At 39.7% G+C, this 16,867-nt stretch overlaps 3 protein-coding genes across 3 annotated transcripts; 1 reads left to right on the top strand and 2 right to left on the bottom strand.

Moving 5' to 3' along the window:
* Positions 1–79: 79 nt before the first annotated feature.
* On the top strand, positions 80–1,794 carry LOC135078883 (26S proteasome non-ATPase regulatory subunit 14). Its single transcript, XM_063973458.1, has 4 exons — positions 80–206; positions 321–527; positions 740–896; positions 1,031–1,794. Exons 2-4 carry the CDS (start codon positions 350–352, stop codon positions 1,629–1,631), a joined length of 936 nt encoding a protein of 311 aa, XP_063829528.1. The 5' UTR covers positions 80–206; positions 321–349; the 3' UTR covers positions 1,632–1,794.
* LOC135078651 (uncharacterized) lies at positions 1,789–7,920 on the bottom strand. Its single transcript, XM_063973178.1, has 13 exons — positions 7,756–7,920; positions 7,501–7,674; positions 6,411–6,585; positions 4,947–5,132; positions 4,117–4,276; positions 3,887–4,007; positions 3,686–3,817; positions 3,412–3,569; positions 3,083–3,186; positions 2,866–2,997; positions 2,525–2,680; positions 2,196–2,359; positions 1,789–1,993 (listed from the first exon to the last, which is right to left on the bottom strand). The coding sequence occupies exons 1-13, from the start codon at positions 7,918–7,920 to the stop codon at positions 1,805–1,807; spliced, it is 2,016 nt and encodes a 671-aa protein (XP_063829248.1). The 3' UTR covers positions 1,789–1,804.
* Positions 7,921–8,234: 314 nt separating this feature from the next.
* LOC135078650 (protein phosphatase 1 regulatory subunit 42-like) lies at positions 8,235–14,739 on the bottom strand. Its single transcript, XM_063973177.1, has 7 exons — positions 14,467–14,739; positions 13,139–13,251; positions 11,351–11,590; positions 10,899–11,061; positions 10,687–10,825; positions 10,383–10,595; positions 8,235–8,451 (listed from the first exon to the last, which is right to left on the bottom strand). Exons 1-7 carry the CDS (start codon positions 14,684–14,686, stop codon positions 8,235–8,237), a joined length of 1,305 nt encoding a protein of 434 aa, XP_063829247.1. The 5' UTR covers positions 14,687–14,739.
* Between the last annotated feature and the right edge of the window lie 2,128 nt (positions 14,740–16,867).

Genomic DNA, 16,867 nt, shown 5'->3' with positions numbered 1-16,867 from the left:
TAGGAATGTTCCTAAAAATATTTTTTTTTTAATGCATCCATAATCTTGAACTGAACGCAACCTCAAATGAGCTTGCATTTTCGACGTCAGCTGTCATTAATTTCAATCACCCAATGAATACGAATCTTCATACAATAATTTAGATTTTGCTGATTTGTGTGAAATATTTGGATTTACATGTTGATCTATTGATAAAATTATTAAATGTGAGTCCTAAGTTTAGTGAAAATCCATCGCTTTATTCTAATTTCGTGCTAAAATTGAATTGAAATGTCATCCGGTTCTGGTGTGTTACAACCCGTATCTTGGCTTTGTTTTAGATTCAAGCGTTTAGAAGTTGAATAGTGAAATGGATCGTCTTCTACGTCTTGGTGGCGGAGTGCCAGGCCTCTCACAGGCTCCTCCTCCCACTGATGCGCCTGTGGTGGACACAGCAGAGCAGGTTTATATCTCATCACTGGCCCTCTTGAAAATGCTGAAGCATGGCCGGGCTGGCGTCCCCATGGAAGTCATGGGTCTAATGTTAGGTAAGGATGTGTATTCTTTTTGATATTTACTAGTTTTGAAATTATAACCTCATTGTGGTTGTTTACATGACAAGCATTATTTTTCATACCAAATATTAAGATTTAGAAGCATTATGGATTCCATTATTAATAATTAAAATATTTGTTTTAAGTAATTGAGCAAACCAGACTGCTATTCAAGTTTATTTACTATGTGCTTGTTTCAATTCCAGGTGAATTTGTGGATGACTACACTGTGCGGGTGATTGATGTGTTTGCTATGCCCCAGACTGGTACAGGAGTGTCTGTAGAGGCGGTGGACCCTGTCTTCCAAGCTAAGATGTTGGATATGCTGAAACAAACTGGACGCCCTGAAATGGTGGTTGGCTGGTAAGCAATTTGACTGAGCTCAAACATTTTTGTCAAAAGTGTCTAAAATTGTTTGTATTTCATTCTGAAATAGCAAAAAATGTTTCATGGTTAGTATGTTGACCTATCTACATTTCAAACTATATCATTTCCAGGTACCATTCACATCCTGGGTTTGGCTGCTGGTTATCTGGTGTTGACATAAACACTCAACAGTCATTTGAAGCTCTTTCTGAACGAGCTGTGGCTGTGGTAGTTGACCCTATTCAGTCAGTGAAAGGAAAAGTCGTCATTGATGCATTCCGTCTCATCAATCCTAACATGATGGTCCTTGGGCAGGAACCGAGGCAGACCACTTCAAACTTGGGTCATTTACAAAAGCCTTCCGTTCAAGCTCTCATCCACGGCCTAAACCGCCACTACTACTCAATCAGTATAAACTACAGGAAGAACGAACTGGAGCAGAAAATGTTATTGAATCTACACAAAAAATCCTGGATGGATGGCCTTACTCTCTCAGACTACAAAGAACACTGTTCAATCAATGAGACTACAGTCACAGACATGCTTGACTTGGCTAAAAACTACAACAAAGCCTTAGAAGATGAAGAGAAAATGACTCCTGAACAGTTAGCCATCAAAAACGTTGGCAAGCAAGACCCCAAGAGGCATTTAGAAGAGAAAGTAGATGTTCTCATGTCAAACAACATAGTCCAATCTCTTGGTGCAATGCTCGACACCATGGTGTTCAAATGATCTCGGTGTGAGACATTTAGTAATGTAAAGTGTTAAGACAAGCAACCAATTAAGAATCCAGTTCAGACTTAACTTTTTGGTCACTGAATGTATGATACTTATGTACTAATTTACTTAATTGTACCTATCTATTACAAATAAAAACATTCTGAATTTTTTATAATGCATATATTTTAATAGAACAGTCTCTGAGGGGCTATTTCCTTACAAATCCTGTCTAACTTCTTCTCAACTGTAGGGTAGTCATTCAAGTTTGCAAAGTCAATATCAAACATTGGCTTGAGATTGGGTTGAGAATTGAAAATATTGTGGATTATACCTTTCACCTTGATAAAAGCTTCATTTGGATTGTCTGTTGTCACCTGGAGAATAACGTAAGCATAAAATATACAATCACAAGACATGAAAATTGTGGAGAACTTATATGATTATAATTTGTCGTAAATGAAAATGTTTTACTACATATTTTTACAATTTTAAGTGCATTACATAAAGTTGTTAGCTACAAGCAAACAGAAATATCATTGTTAAAATAATCGTATTCAAGAATTTCGCGATAAATACCGTGTCCCAAAAAAGACCGGGTGATTTGCGGTGTATGTCTTCATATTCATCTCTGATATTAGTAGTGTAGGTTTCGCAAGGAACTTGCAAATAGTCTGCTAGCTGCCTTATGATTGATTCAGGGTCATCTACGAGTCGTGGTTCGTACCGGGAACCGACGTCAGCTATGAAACAAAGACGAATACTTATTCATAAACAGAAAAATAAAAAATCATCATCATCATCATCATTTCAGCCATAGGACGTCCACTGCTGAACATAGGCCTCCCCCAATGCCTTTCAATAAAAAATCGCCATAGCTTATTTTTCATCTATCCCATTATACTTACACAAATTACGAGTTATACTGCTAGCCTGTAGCAAACCCGTTTCTAACAAGAATGCTAGCCACAGATCTAGGTCGTCTCCAGAGCCAGACGTGGCTGTCCGACGTGATTTCCAAGGAACCTTGCCGCTGATGGATCTTGCAGTTCTGTTCTTTTCACCTAAGATGAAAATGTTGGAATGTTAACATAAGCGAGTAGTTGCCTGCAGCCAGTTTTTCTAGCTAGCCTAAAAAGTTACAACATTAAGATATTAAGCTTCATCGTGGATAAAAAATAAAGAAAAAATTAAGCGTCGAGATGCAGTTTTCAACGTGCTTGTGGAATAGTCCCCTTGTCGTCGTTACCTTCTTTCTCAGATAAATGCCGTGGTTCGATCAACATTCCGCTGGGGTCTATCTTATCTTCCGCCTCATTTTCTTGCGATGTGAACGTCACCGATTTCGATGATTTAGAACTGTCCGGGACTACCGAAAAACCTTTAAGAAAGTAATAAAATAACATTTACCATAGTAAAGTAGCTATTTTATTATTAGTCCAGGATTCTATATAAATATTGCTTACCTTTCCATGTCGAGGAAGCGTATCTACTAAAGTCGACACTTTTCGGTCTTGAAATACTTGCTGGCTTATCATTTTTAGTTCGGGATGGACGACTATCCGCATGCCTAGAGGAAAATACTTTTTTGAGAACTAAGGGACTCCCCACACTAGCGTGTTTCGAGGGTCATTTTCTTGCCTGCTGTAGCGTCAGAAGCCGTGAAGCGTTGCGTAGGCATCGCGTCGACGCTGCGCTGGCGCCGGCAAGATGACGACGCGTTACCTCAAAGCTCGAAAGACGCTAGTGTGGGGAGTCCCTAACTGATCATTATTAAATGCTTATTTATACACACTCCTTTCGAGCGTTTCGCTCTTGGTAGGAGTTCTGGCCATTAGCGTAGCTGTTGTACTCGTCGGTGCCCTGCGACTCCTTATACAGGGAGTAGAGGCTGGGTTCCATTTGACTCGTTTCCCGAGCGTCCTTACACGCATCGTCTATTGAAGTTGTGCTCTATAAAAATATATTAAAGGAACAAATTGGAAATACTTAACTGGTAGACTCAAATAATTTTCTCAAAATATCTTAAATTGTGTTAAAGGAAGGACATACAGTGAGATTTAACTTACAGAGGCTAGTAATGTAATCATGTTAAATCCCCTGGCGTACGCCTTGGCAGCTTGGCGGGCTTCGCTGTCCATCATGAGGGAGCACTCCGACTCTATCACAAACTCACTCTTCTCCTTTTCCTCTGGCAGATACTGTAAAATATAACTAAAAGTAAGTAGCTGTCTAGATTCAGTTAAAGAAGACACAATAAAATAAAATACCAGTAAAATTTCGTTAAGGATTCCTGTTATAATGATTCGCCCAGACAGCAGAACTTGTAGAGTGGACCTCTCCAATGGCGGTTCTAAAGACATTCTATGTTCGTTGTTTATATTCCGGATCCTAGAAATAAAAATGTAGCTTATAAGTATTCTTGTTTAAGATCAAAAATCTAGGGTACTGTAAACATGATTGTATTTTTTAAATAATTTATTATAGCTTAGTGCCCTACGTTTTCAGCTCCTTCTGTTTTATGAGAAGCAATCGTTTGTCCAGGCGGGTGACGAGAATTAAATACGGCCTGAGACCGCGAGACTTCAGCATTAGTGCTCCAATTAGGTCCATACACACAACTTTTACTTTGCCTTCGTTAATGAAAGCTTCTTCGCGGCCTGAAAAAAATATAGTAGAGTTATGGAAGAGACAATGAGTAGATTGTTGTTGTTACGTCTAACGTAATTTGCCTTCTTCTTCTTCGCTTAGTTCGTATAAAACTTAAATAGTCCATTATTATTTCCTGATTTTCATACTCTCAGTATGAGTAAAGCATTGTTGTAGACTAGTTTTAAAAACGGAATTACTAAAAAACTTGCGCTCACGGCCTGGAAACATCTGTGGCAGTTGGGAAGTTTGTGATTGCGCGACAACTTGTGAAGAGTTTTATACACATTGTTCAGTTTTGCTACCTCGGCACCGTAGGTATACACACACATGCCATGTCAGTACGAAAATAATAGTTCGTAGATAGTAAAAGTAGCTATGGCGTAAAAGTGCAAAGTAGGTAGGTTATCATGGTGTAGAACTGTAGAGATGTGATCAAAGCTCGATTCAAAAATTAGGAAAATTGCGAAACATATTCAGCGACAGATCACAAATAACAATTTCGTACATTTTTAATTCAAATCAAACAGCTAAACTTAAATCGCCAAAAGAAAATAGAAGCTTGGAAAAGTTAACTGAAATGTACAATTTATTTTCAGAGTAAACTTCATGTTGTTTTCGGTAGAAACGAACAATACAAGTCTAGTCAACCTAGCGACAAATACGATTTGAAGCTTTTACTTAGCCCGTAAGACTCCCCGTCCATCTCACTGTAAGTTAGAAAATCTCCGGCTAACAACATGTCGTCGAACTTGCTCCTCGATACTTCCCTGTAGCGATTCGGGAAATGGTAGGGTGCTGTAGTGTGTAAGTAGCCCAGTTCAATGTGTGCGCTACATTCTTCCACCAGACGCCGGGCTAGGGTTCCTAGAATGAAAAACAATTGAAAACTCCAACTTAAGTTTGTTCATGATGACTGTACATTTAAACTAACAATCGGTTAATTAAACACAATCGTATAACAATGGGCTGGAACAGCATAGTTCCCAAGTGGCAAGTGTTAAGCTATTGTTTCTAGATGATCAATAGTTTCAGACCAATTATTGAGCTTGATATTTGAATCTGCCATTTGAACTGTAAGTAAGGTAATTTTAACATATTTAGGAGAAGTCGTTATGAGATTTGTTTGAACTCTTGCTTGGTACTACATGATAATATATTCTATCAAGATAATTATAATATGCATTTTATGTAAGAAATATACCTAGTGTATTATTGTATCGTGTGTCTGATGCAGACAGAAGTAAGTACCTACTTCATAGAAACTTTATGCAGTGTTCCTTCAAGTATAAGACAGTTGCTCACTGTAAGACTTAAAGTATCTAAGCTAGAGCATAACTTTACTCAACTAGATGAGCGAGAAGGTCAAAGTGAACTTTCATCGCGATTGGTCATTGCTCTTCAGCATTCCAAGTCTCTCTGAACTTACGAAGCTTATTTTCTCTGATGTCATCACAAGTCAATATTTTTTTAGGCTGGGTTGCACCATATTACTTTAACTTTAATAAACGTCAAAAGTCTGTCAACGCGAGTTCGAGAGAGGCGTGTCATGAGCCAGAGAGCTGAGCCTTTTTGATGTCATCACGAGTCGATAGTCATGTAGAAAATAACCTTACCTTTGCTGACGGCTTCACACCCGACCAGAACCACCAGTGGTATCTCAGTAGTATCAGCGGGGGGCGTGTGGGGCGACACGTGAGCCCGAGACAGCTGTCTCAAAGAACAGTCTCAGAACCTCTCGTTCGTTGACGTCACCACTAGTTGATAGTCACATAAGATTAACCTTACCTTTGCCAACGGCTTCACACCCGACCAGAACCACCAGTGGTATCTCAGTGGTGTCAGCTGGGAGCGTGTAGGGTTAAATGTGAGCCCGAGACAGCTGCTCGATGTAGAGCAGTCTCAGCAGTTCTTATTTTCGTTGACGTCATCACTAGTTGATACTCACATAAGATTAACCAAACCTTTGCCAACGGCTTCACACCCGACCAGAACCACCAGTGGTATCTCAGTGGTGTCAGCAGGGGGCGTGTGGGGCGACACGTGGGCCCGAGACAGCTGCTCGATATAGAGCAGTCTCAGCAGTTTTTATTTTCGTTGACGTCATCACAAGTACATAGATAGTCACGTAAGGACTAAAGATACCTTTGCCGACGGCTTCACACCCAACTAGAACCACCAGTGGTATCTCAGTGGTGTCAGCAGGGGGCGTATGGGGCGAGACGTGGGCCCGAGAGAGCTGCTCGATATAGAGCAGCCTCAGCAGACGGCGGGTGGCAAATGTGTTGATGTCGGGTGTCATGTCCATTTTGTAGCTTCTCTGAAATAATGTGGGAACACTAATTTTATAAATATGCAGTTATAAGATAGGCCTGTACTTTTGACTATCCATTGTGGCTAATTGCAAACCACGAAAGGCAGGAAACAAAGAATAGGTTGATTATTGAGTATTGTTTTGGCCCTATCTAGAAAAGTTGTATTGGCATGCTTTTGAATGGCACGGCATACAATTCAAAAGCTTTTCAAAAAACATTAACATTTCAAAATTGTCTAGATAGATCCTATTACTTAGGTTTAGATAAACCACAACCTTAGACCTTGCATGAGATGCAAAGTTATTTGATGCTAAGTATATTCTGTATTAAACTAAATTTAGCAACAACCTAATAGGTAAGCATCCATTAAATGCTCCAAGGTAATAGCTCCCCCGAGATCGATCGAACCTAACTTACAACCTAATTTGCCTTATTAGTGATTAGCTTGTAAATTAATTATTAGTACGCAAACTAGCGGCGGTGCAATGTTTCGAGTTTGTTCATGATAGTTTGCTGTAATCTGTTCAAACAATGCGGGGAGACGATAGGCAAGGAAAAGGTAGATCTAATAGCATAATGATGGTGCATTTAATTTAAATAATTTATTGAACTATGAGGAATCATCTTAGTGATGGCTCAAAATTTCCAATTCACTTATTTAGGCAATTAAGCTTTGAAAGCTCAACCAAATCGTATGAATGGAAGTAAATACCTACTTAAGTAATTTTGTTTGAACCATAAACATAAGGCAAAACTTATCATAACAAGTTCAAATACCATAATACCATAATGCGCTATGGTGTTACTTTCGCGATGCCAGACGATCGCTATGCTGAGCCAGTTGTTACGTAAAGTTATCATCCATTAGGGGATGTTTTGCTACAAGAATGTAGTCTAAGATGTGTAGTCTAGTAGCTCACTTGTACAACAGGATCAAGTTCCTCAGCGTCCAAGCTGAGCAGTATCGGGAAGGTGTTGATGACGACGTCCTTGTAGCCCGGCGTGGCGCAAATGGGGTTGGCTCGCAGGTCGATGACGATGAGGCGCCACATCTGACGCATGTACAATTGTACACCGCCAGCTCTAGCAGCATGCTGAGCCAGTTGTTACGAGCGTGAAGTTCGCATGCAATAGGGGTGGTTATGCTACAAAAATGTAGTCTATACGTAGCTCACTTGTACAACAGGATCAAGTTCCTCAGCGTCCAAGCTGAGCAGTATCGGGAAGGTGTTGATGACGACGTCCTTGTAGCCCGGCGTGGCGCAGATGGGATTGGCTCGCAGGTCGATGACGGTGAGGCGCCGCATCTGACGCATGTACACCGCCAGCTCTAGCAGCATGCTGAGCCAGTTGTTACGAGCGTGAAGTTCGCATGCAATAGGGGTGGTTATGCTACAAAAATGTTGTCTATACGTAGCTCACTTGTACAACAGGATCAAGTTCCTCAGCGTCCAAGCTGAGCAGTATCGGGAAGGTGTTGATGACGACGTCCTTGTAGCCCGGCGTGGCGCAGATGGGGTTGGCTCGCAGGTCGATGACGATGAGGCGCCGCAGCTGACGCATGTACACCGCCAGCTCTAGCAGCATGCTGAGCCGGTTGTTACGCGCGTGAAGTTCGCATGCAATAGGGGTGGTTATGCTACAAAAATGTTGTCTATACGTAGCTCACTTGTACAACAGGATCAAGTTCCTCAGCGTCCAAGCTGAGCAGTATCGGGAAGGTGTTGATGACGACGTCCTTGTAGCCCGGCGTGGCGCAGATGGGGTTGGCTCGCAGGTCGATGACGATGAGGCGCCGCAGCTGACGCATGTACACCGCCAGCTCTAGCAGCATGCTGAGCCGGTTGTTACGCGCGTGAAGTTCTCGCAGTCTGTAAATCAAATATCACCTTATGGCTTGGCAATAAGGGCTGACAGTTTAATACATAAAGCATACATATTTTTCACTTTTTTAGCTTCGCCCGCGTTTTATATTTCGGTCTATCTCAAAGTCTTCATTACCTGCGAATGCTTCTTTCCAATAACCGAAATAAAAACTATTCTATGTTTTCCCTGGATCTCAAACTACTAAATTTCATCTAAATTGGTTCAACGTTATGAGGGTGAAAGAGTGACAAAAACCATCTATCCTCATAAACTTTTCACTGTTTAATAGGTATTAGTAGAATAGGATAGCAGGATGTACTTATTTCTACCTAAATTCATGTAGTCAATAAGCGTTATGCTTCTGTCGAGAGCTGTATTCGTCGCAAAGGCATTTCCTGTGCGCCTGTAATAATTTAGGGATGACGTGCCTTTGTATGTCAGCAGAGGCAACACATCCAATTTGGGTGACTCTGCCGTGCTATTATACGCGTTATTGGATCCGATGTGTGTCCTTTGCGAGTATTGAGTAGGCATCATATTTTTTTTTTTTTTTTTTTTTTATTCAGAAAACAAACAGCTTACAAATATATAAATTGCATAGATACAGTGTAGTTGGTCAAAGCCTATAGTTTTCACCTCTATATAACCAAGGGGTATAAAATTTAACAAATTTTAATTATACGTAGAAGCAAAGAGAAAAAAAAAATGGATAGAAAGAAGTTCGAAGAAATTTGACTATATGTCAGGTCGACGAGTCTGACGCGTGAAATCACCTGCAATCAGTTTTCTTACAGCAGTAGGGTTGGTACAAAATAAGTCTACATGCGGGTGAGCGCTAACTATCTCATTGAACCTATTTGCCACCCTACAGAAGAACGAGTTCCGACGGTAGTTCGTGCGAGTCAACGGCAGGTGCAAGCAGGGGCGCTTTCGATTCTGTTTGTTGGGGACTCGTAGGCGGACATTACTTAAAAGTTGGGAATTATCAACACGGCCGTTACATATGTTCATTAAGTAAGTGATATCCGCAGCCGTCCTACGCAACTCAAGAGGAATAAAGTGGTGCCTCCTGCAGCGCACATAATAGTCTACATCGCGCTTCTTAGATTTGAACTGCAAGTATCTTAAAAACCTTCTTTGGATGGACTCAATTCGGTTACAGTATACTTTGTACTGAGGATTCCAGACCTGAGACGCATACTCGAGGATGCTACGAACGTAGGAACAGTATAAAATTTTTATAGGTTTTAGATTGGAAAAGCGTGCACATGATCTCATAATAAAACCAAGAGCCTTTGAGGCCTTCTTAACTATATAATCCACATGTCCATCGAACAGCAGTTTCGAGTCATGGATCACTCCCAGGTCCCTTATATGGTCGACATGAGCTAGACTATGGTTATTAAAAGTGTAATTAAATTTGGTTGGATTAGCTTTTCGAGTAAAAGTAATAGCTTGGCACTTGGATACATTCAGATCCAGCTTGTTATGAATGCAATAGTTTTGAAAACGAACTAAATCATGTTGTAATAACATCGAATCATTTAAATTGTCAATTTTTTTAAGTATTTTCATGTCGTCCGCGAATAATAGAAATTCAGAGTTTTGGAAACATATGGGTAAGCTCACTCCATCATAGATTGCAAATGCACTCCTCAAGTCCTCGAGCGAGATTGTTATCAAAAGCAAGCCTATACAAACTACATTAAGTGTAGGCACACACTAGGCGACACGTGACAGCGACAGCTCGGCGACTAGACGCGACGAAAGGCTGCGGCCGACAATTTCATATATTTTGTTCATAGCGACTATGAGACGCTCAGTGTGTGAAACACTTGAGCCGCAACCTGTCGTCGCGTCCAGTCACCGAACTGTCACTGTCGCGTGTCGTCGTATAGGGTGCCCCTGTACTAAAAAGATATTGAACGGGACTTGCCTGGTGCATCCCGAGAATATCTTCATCGAAGTCAAGTTATTCTCGTTCAGATTTAAATATTCAAGGTGTAACAGCGTCCAAAGGCCGGTCGATGAACCAATTTCGAAACTGGAAATGTTGTTGTAGGAAACATCCAGCCATAGCAAACGAAGGTCATTCAGATTTTCTAGACGCTGAATATGGTTGAACGACAAATCCAACCGACGTAGATATCTGAGAAAATATTATTATACAATTCATTCATGCTTATTTCAGAATGAAATTTTCTGCTGAAAAGCTGTAGCAGCAAAACTTTCCTTTATACCTCAAGCTTTCAAGTCCGCTAATATTTTTTATATTGTTGTGAGATAAATCTAGTATCGTAATAGACCAAAACATTGTCAGATCTCTTATTTTCTTCACAGAGTTAAATTTATAATGCACCTCAGTTAAGAACCACTGAGCTGAAATAAAAATGTAGTTAATAAAATGCGAGAAGCGTAATAAAGCGTTGTCGAAATATGATAAAGATTTTACGAGTGTCGTATTCCAAGACTGTGTTGAGTCTGTTGAAGGCAACGGAGAGGAATTGTAGATATAGGAGATGGGAGAGCACGTTCAGTTCGGTAAGCAGATTAGATGATAAATCCAGGTATACCAAGTACTTGTAGTGTTGGAGTATGTCTATGTTGATTAAATGCTGAAAATAAAAAATAATCGATAGAATATTTATTAACTTTTTGCACTTAAGTATTGTACAGTGGCGGAATTAAAGCCGGGTGGAATTCTCTACCAGGCAACCACAGAATAGTAGGTAAGCTTTTTAAAAAGATACAATAGTAACAAGCGAAGGTACACGGACAATAACAGCAGCTTTTACCGTCACAATACTGTGGGGTCTTACAAACGGTAACAATAAAAATCCTACGTGTATTCTTTAATACGCTTAACTTTAGAATTTAATAGCGTAAATATTTTTATCCCTTTACCTTTGAAGAAAGATCCAGCTTAATGTACACATAATCTCCTAAAATTGGTGTTCGTTTCAAGTAAGAGAGGCAAGCAGTGACCATATCTCTGGTCAGAACTCCGCCCACAAGTTCTGGCACGTCTTCGATGTTGCGTATGCGCACCACAGGAGAGTACACGTCAGCGTATATTTCGGGGAAATTATAGAAACAGCCCCACAGTTGGTCCTCGTTCATTAGAGGCGTGATGTTGACAGGGAACTGGAAAAGCAAATCTCGTTTTTCAAACTGGATTTTTTATAATCAAATTACGTATAAAATACTTATACAAGATACAATTCTTAGATCAGTTAAGCAATTGAAAGATATCATTACATTTTTGTTCCAAAATTAACTCGTATACATACAGATTCCACAGCGTTAAGGCCGCCGTCTGTAAGTTACTTCATCAAAAATTCAGATAGATTCCTAATAATTTATTATTTGCTCTTTACAAATCCGTAGCGCGTCGTCTTCAGTTAGTATCATAAATTGGAGTAGAGTGAAAATGCTGAATAAGGTTGTGTCATGGTTTTAATAAGGCAAAGTCACGGGGTGAAGCTCAGAGACGAGATGTTTCTGTGCTATATTTTGGTCCTACTTAAAAGATGTTTAGGACCGTTTCCGTACCTGTCGCGTTGCTCTCGACGGGAATGTTGACGAAAATATTTCATAATAAAGTTTACATTCATGAATATTTCATTCGTGTAAACTTGGCGCGGAAAAGCTTTTGGTTTACTCTGGCAAACTTGTGAAGAATTTAATAATATTTTAATGTGAAGTGCGAACTTTGACGGAAACCTTGATGATATTATTTTGTATTGTAAATCATTAGAGATCTCAAACAACCATTCTACCCGAATAAAACCCGAATACAGTGTAAAGTCTATCTAACGACACTCAAGGGACTGAGCATTTTTCTATGTTATAGAAAGTGTAAAAACGAGTGACACGGAAATTTCGACGTTATAAGGTGTTTTTCGTTAAATCAAGTAGATAATTTACATAGAGTTTACACTGTATTTAAAATGAAACGCAAAAACAAACAGAAACCCTCGTCACATCTTACGTTTTGTTTTATCAAAGAGCAAAATGATTTGTGAAGTGCGACGAAATCGCCTGGGTCATTATCAGCGGTTTTGGTATATCGCCATGAGTGCGATTGCGTGAAGGGCCCTCACCTGCCCTGCAAAGAGATCCTCGTTGCTCCGTATGTTTTGTATAATTTATCAAAGAGCAAAATGATTGTGAAGTGCGACGAAATCGCCATCGGTCATTATCCAGCAGCTTGATACCTATTCCCATGAGTGTGATTCCGTGAAGGGCCCTCACCTGCTCCGCAAAGAGATCCTAGTTGCTCTGTATGTTTTGTATAATTTATAAAAATGATTTGTGAAGTGCGACGAAGTCGCCATCGGTCATTATCAGCGGTTTTATACCTGTCCCCACGCCCATGGACATGAAGGGCCCTCACCTGCTCCGCAAAGAGATCCTAGTTGCTCCGTATGTTTTGTATAATTTATCAAAGAGCAAAATGATTTGTGAAGTGCGACGAAATCTCCTGGTCATTATCAGCGGTTTTATACGTGTCCCCGCGTGCGATTCCGTGAAGGGCCCTCACCTGCTCCGCAAAGAGGTCCTAGTTGCTCCGTATGTTTTGTTTATTTTATCAAAGAGCAAAATGATTTGTGAAGTGCGACGAAATCGCCATCGGTCATTATCAGCGGTTTTATACGTGTCCCCGCGTGCGATTCCGTGAAGGGCCCTCACCTGCTCCGCAAAGAGATCCTCGTCGCTCTTGTTGCGCAGCTCGGTGGGCACGAAGCATTGTATCGAGTATTCTTTTGCCGGTATTCCGATGGTGCGCCGCCGAATGCTGTCACCTGAAATACAGTTTGAATTCCACCAATACACCAATTTATTTAACACGAAGGATTATTGAACACTGGTATTAAATTTCGATACGGGTATTATTTTTTAAATTAAAAACGTTCGCGGAACTCTGATGTTATGTGTGTGTAGTGGAATTTGAAGTTAAAAAAAAAATGTTTATTTTACGAGTAACTAAGTCGATGTAAATCGGACTAATGACATTTTTGTTGAAAAATTCCATCCATTGCAATTAACATTAAGATATTATGAATTAAGCATTTTTTACGCAGTTTTTGTCATTTGGCGGCTTCTGGCGTCGAGACCTCGATAGTATCTAGTTTCAATTCTCCGCTTATTTCGGTGAATACTTTACTCCAGCTTAATGCAGACTTGAATCAACCTGGTAACCTGACAAGGAAGATGGTTGATGGCTCCTTTTAGCGGAAACAATAAGATCTAATAACTCATAGACAACGGTCGCATGAGACCGCGGAAACAATTGATTTCTATTGTGTCTCGATTCGCTGGTGCTTGAAGGGTTAACAATGAAATAGCTGTCTCATAAACTTGGCTAAGCATGTGTGACGAAGGTGTGTATTTCAGAGGACACAAGTGCATTTTGTCCACATTACCTACTCATAATGGCTATAATCCTTGAGGGATTACACCATGACAGTCCCTCGCTGGTGACCATTAATATGTGTCTGCTTGTTCTTAGACAAGGCTTTCATTTAATACGCAGGTTCACAGATAATTTTACACTGCGTTTGTGGCGAAATGTTTGAAGTAGGTCACTATTTTTGTAACAGACTAGCTGTTGCTCGCGACTTCGTCCACCTAATTATTTCAGTAAGTACTCTATTTCCAAATATGGATATTTACTAAGATTCCATAAGCATTTACTCGAGGATCTACGACTTTATAAGTCGTCATAATATCCAGGGGCTGGGAAGACAGGTAGTGATCAGGGACACTTCAGCCGAAGTATAACGGACAGGCTTAATTCCTACCCTCAACCCACTTATTCTGGTCAACGACACTGCAGACACCATTTGCCAGTGCTATGTTTGACATTACCTGAGGTTATAATGTCCAGGGGCTGGGAAGACAGGTAGTTGATCAGCGATACTTCAGCCCAAGTACGGAGCAGGCTTCCTACCCTCAACCCACTCGTCCTGGTCAACAACACCGCGGACATCATTTGCCAATGCTATATTTGGCATTACCTGAAGTTATAATGTCCAGGGGCTGGGAAGATAGGTAGTTGATCAAGGACACTTCAGCCCAAGTACGGAGCAGGCTTCCTACCCTCAACCCACTCATCCTGGTCAACGACACCGCGGACACCTCAGCCTCTTCAGAAATCGGCTCGTCTACCACCTCACTCTGTGTCGCTTTGGCTTCCATCTGATTTTTGCTAACAGCTGACGTTATTTTTCTCGACATTTTGTCAAAAATCACAATTTTCCACTCTAAAATATTAGCGCAAACCAGCTGAGGCTGCCGACACAAGGAAGCTTTTTGACAAATCTAATGTCACAATGATACTGACGACGTTTGTCCGTTTAATCAAACAACCAAATAGGTAGGAAGGAATTTAATTAAAAAAAGTTTTTAATCAATTTCGTCACATTTTGTTTTTGTTAGGATAATAAAGTATGTATTGTTTAAGTAAAGTTATACTTTAACAATATCAATAGCCCTGTCAGCAAAAGCTCATGCTCATTATTTAAGTAAAAGTCATAAGGAAAAGAAATGGGTATAATATTAAAGGAACCAAGGCAACCGTTCTTAAAAACTACGGAGTCAAAGCATGCATACTTGAGAAGTGCAAGATTTTTTTTAAACATATAAATGCTGGGTATTTTTTGTAACAAACGCGGATGTGGCGCCGTGTTTCCCTTAGGGTTGCCAAACGTCTGATAAAAATAGGATATTTCTTCTAGGTCTCGCTAGGCTAGGCTTTTGTCCAAAATCAAAGTGTAGTGTATTTTACTGAATTTAGGTTCAGATAGCCGCAATTTGTATTTCTGATTCAAGTCGAAGGATGTTTATGCCTAGTTATTATAAGAACTAGTGTAAAGAAAAAATCATTTCATCCATCGTCATCTTTCGTGTTAAAGTGGGTCATTGACTTAACAATAGTGACTGAGTTTCTTGCGCTGCATCTCAGCACTGGCCCATTTATTGTCCCGAAGCAGTGGTTAATACTGGGAGGTGTAAAAGTGCTTTTTAAAAGCCTATTTGCAAAAATGAATGTCGGTCCTTGATATGAGGTCTGGTAACCCTACCGTGGAGCAGACGCCACATCTGAGACGTAACGAACTCTGGCTTTTGTTCCACAATCTCTTTGACGCCGCAAAAAGTATTTCGTTGTTTTAGCGGAGCGATCGTGACCACGTTTTTCGGTCTTGTGATACATTTTCAGTGCTGTGACTTGGTGTAGGTTTCCAAAGAAAATACCTTTTGTTTTATGTTTAAAAACATTTTGTTTTTTTTCCACTTAATATTATCCCATCAAAAACAATACTTGTCAAAAAAACCAAGTCTCGCAACCTTGGACGAATAAACCACTGGACGCGTAACGAGTGACGTTTTCGTCTTTACCCCGCTAGCACTTGCCAAGGCTAATTTGCCATGGTAAATGTTTTCAGGTTGTCAGTATGACGCGAGCTCTCGAAGAGTAAAATTATCACGAAAAATGGGTAAATGCGCCGTACTTTTTTGTAAAAATTATACCAATCACCCAAAGAATGTTTCTTCTCATGCGTAATTACATTTTCAACCTATTAAAGTAGCTATTTTTTCGTAAAATAAATAAAATTTGCTATGTAAACAAAATATAATTACGTAATTTTAAAAAGTGCTCATTGTACAGGTAAATGCTGTGTGCAGTGTGGCATAATTAATTTGGTTGGATTATATGCTTCATTCATTCGTTCACATTTATTTTTTATGACGTATAGGGCTTGAAAATTGTCGATAAACTTATCGAAACTGATATTATTCAAATTAATTTTAGATTTCCAGTAGATCTAAATAGAAGAAGAAAGTGGGTAGAGTAAGTTATGAGAAAAAGTACAGCTTGGAGGTACTGCTAACATTTAGTGACTATGTCAAACTTTTGGGTTTGCGTGATTTTATAGTGAATAGAGTTTAGCCTGAGAAGTCCTTTTGTCAGTGTGTTATTGATTGATCGGAGTGATTGTTGATGAGTTTGAACCTCAAATTTTGACAGCAGAGTTTTATGGTCCGATTTAATTACAACTTTTACTAGTTAAATAGAAAAATGTTATACAAAGATTTAAAACAAAAAGTGATTGATGATAATAAGTAAACATGAGAAACTAACATTATTGTAATATAACTATTGAATGACAATTAGTTCTTAATTATTTATATGCATACAAAAGTGTTTTAGTTTCTTGTTATGCATAGTTTCGGACCATAAATAGTTTGTCTTGTCTATTTCAATTGTAAAATGTACCAAGGGTTCCCCGCCCCCCTCTCACCCCTAAATATTTATTTTAACGTAGAAACATAAAATATGCCCATAGAAAAGTTTCATAAGTTTTAAGATATGACCAATTTTGTTTGCGTCTTAAGCTCATTTACCTCTGGTGTCAG

The sequence above is a fragment of the Ostrinia nubilalis genome, chromosome 15, assembly GCF_963855985.1.
Source record: "Ostrinia nubilalis chromosome 15, ilOstNubi1.1, whole genome shotgun sequence".
Lineage (NCBI taxonomy): Eukaryota > Metazoa > Arthropoda > Insecta > Lepidoptera > Crambidae > Ostrinia > Ostrinia nubilalis.
Note: the sequence above shows the minus strand (reverse complement) of the source record. Positions and strands in the feature narration are given on the sequence as shown.

What these genes read in the sequence shown, in the direction of transcription:
- LOC135078650 (XM_063973177.1), bottom strand. Translation starts at nt 14,686, where the DNA reads ATGTCGAGAAAAATAACGTCAGCTGTTAGCAAAAATCAGATGGAAGCC. An exon ending in AGCTGGATCTTTCTTCAAAG is followed by an intron (nt 11,062 to 11,350) that starts GTAAAGGGATAA and finishes TTTTATTTTCAG; the next exon opens with CATTTAATCAACATAGACAT. An exon ending in AGCGGACTTGAAAGCTTGAG is followed by an intron (nt 10,596 to 10,686) that starts GTATAAAGGAAA and finishes ATATTTTCTCAG; the next exon opens with ATATCTACGTCGGTTGGATT.
- LOC135078651 (XM_063973178.1), bottom strand. Translation starts at nt 7,920, where the DNA reads ATGCTGCTAGAGCTGGCGGTGTACATGCGTCAGATGCGGCGCCTCACC. An exon ending in AAACAGAAGGAGCTGAAAAC is followed by an intron (nt 4,008 to 4,116) that starts GTAGGGCACTAA and finishes TTTTATTTCTAG; the next exon opens with GATCCGGAATATAAACAACG. An exon ending in TGATTACATTACTAGCCTCT is followed by an intron (nt 3,570 to 3,685) that starts GTAAGTTAAATC and finishes ATATTTTTATAG; the next exon opens with AGCACAACTTCAATAGACGA.
- LOC135078883 (XM_063973458.1), top strand. Translation starts at nt 350, where the DNA reads ATGGATCGTCTTCTACGTCTTGGTGGCGGAGTGCCAGGCCTCTCACAG. An exon ending in AGTCATGGGTCTAATGTTAG is followed by an intron (nt 528 to 739) that starts GTAAGGATGTGT and finishes TTTCAATTCCAG; the next exon opens with GTGAATTTGTGGATGACTAC. An exon ending in CCTGAAATGGTGGTTGGCTG is followed by an intron (nt 897 to 1,030) that starts GTAAGCAATTTG and finishes TATCATTTCCAG; the next exon opens with GTACCATTCACATCCTGGGT.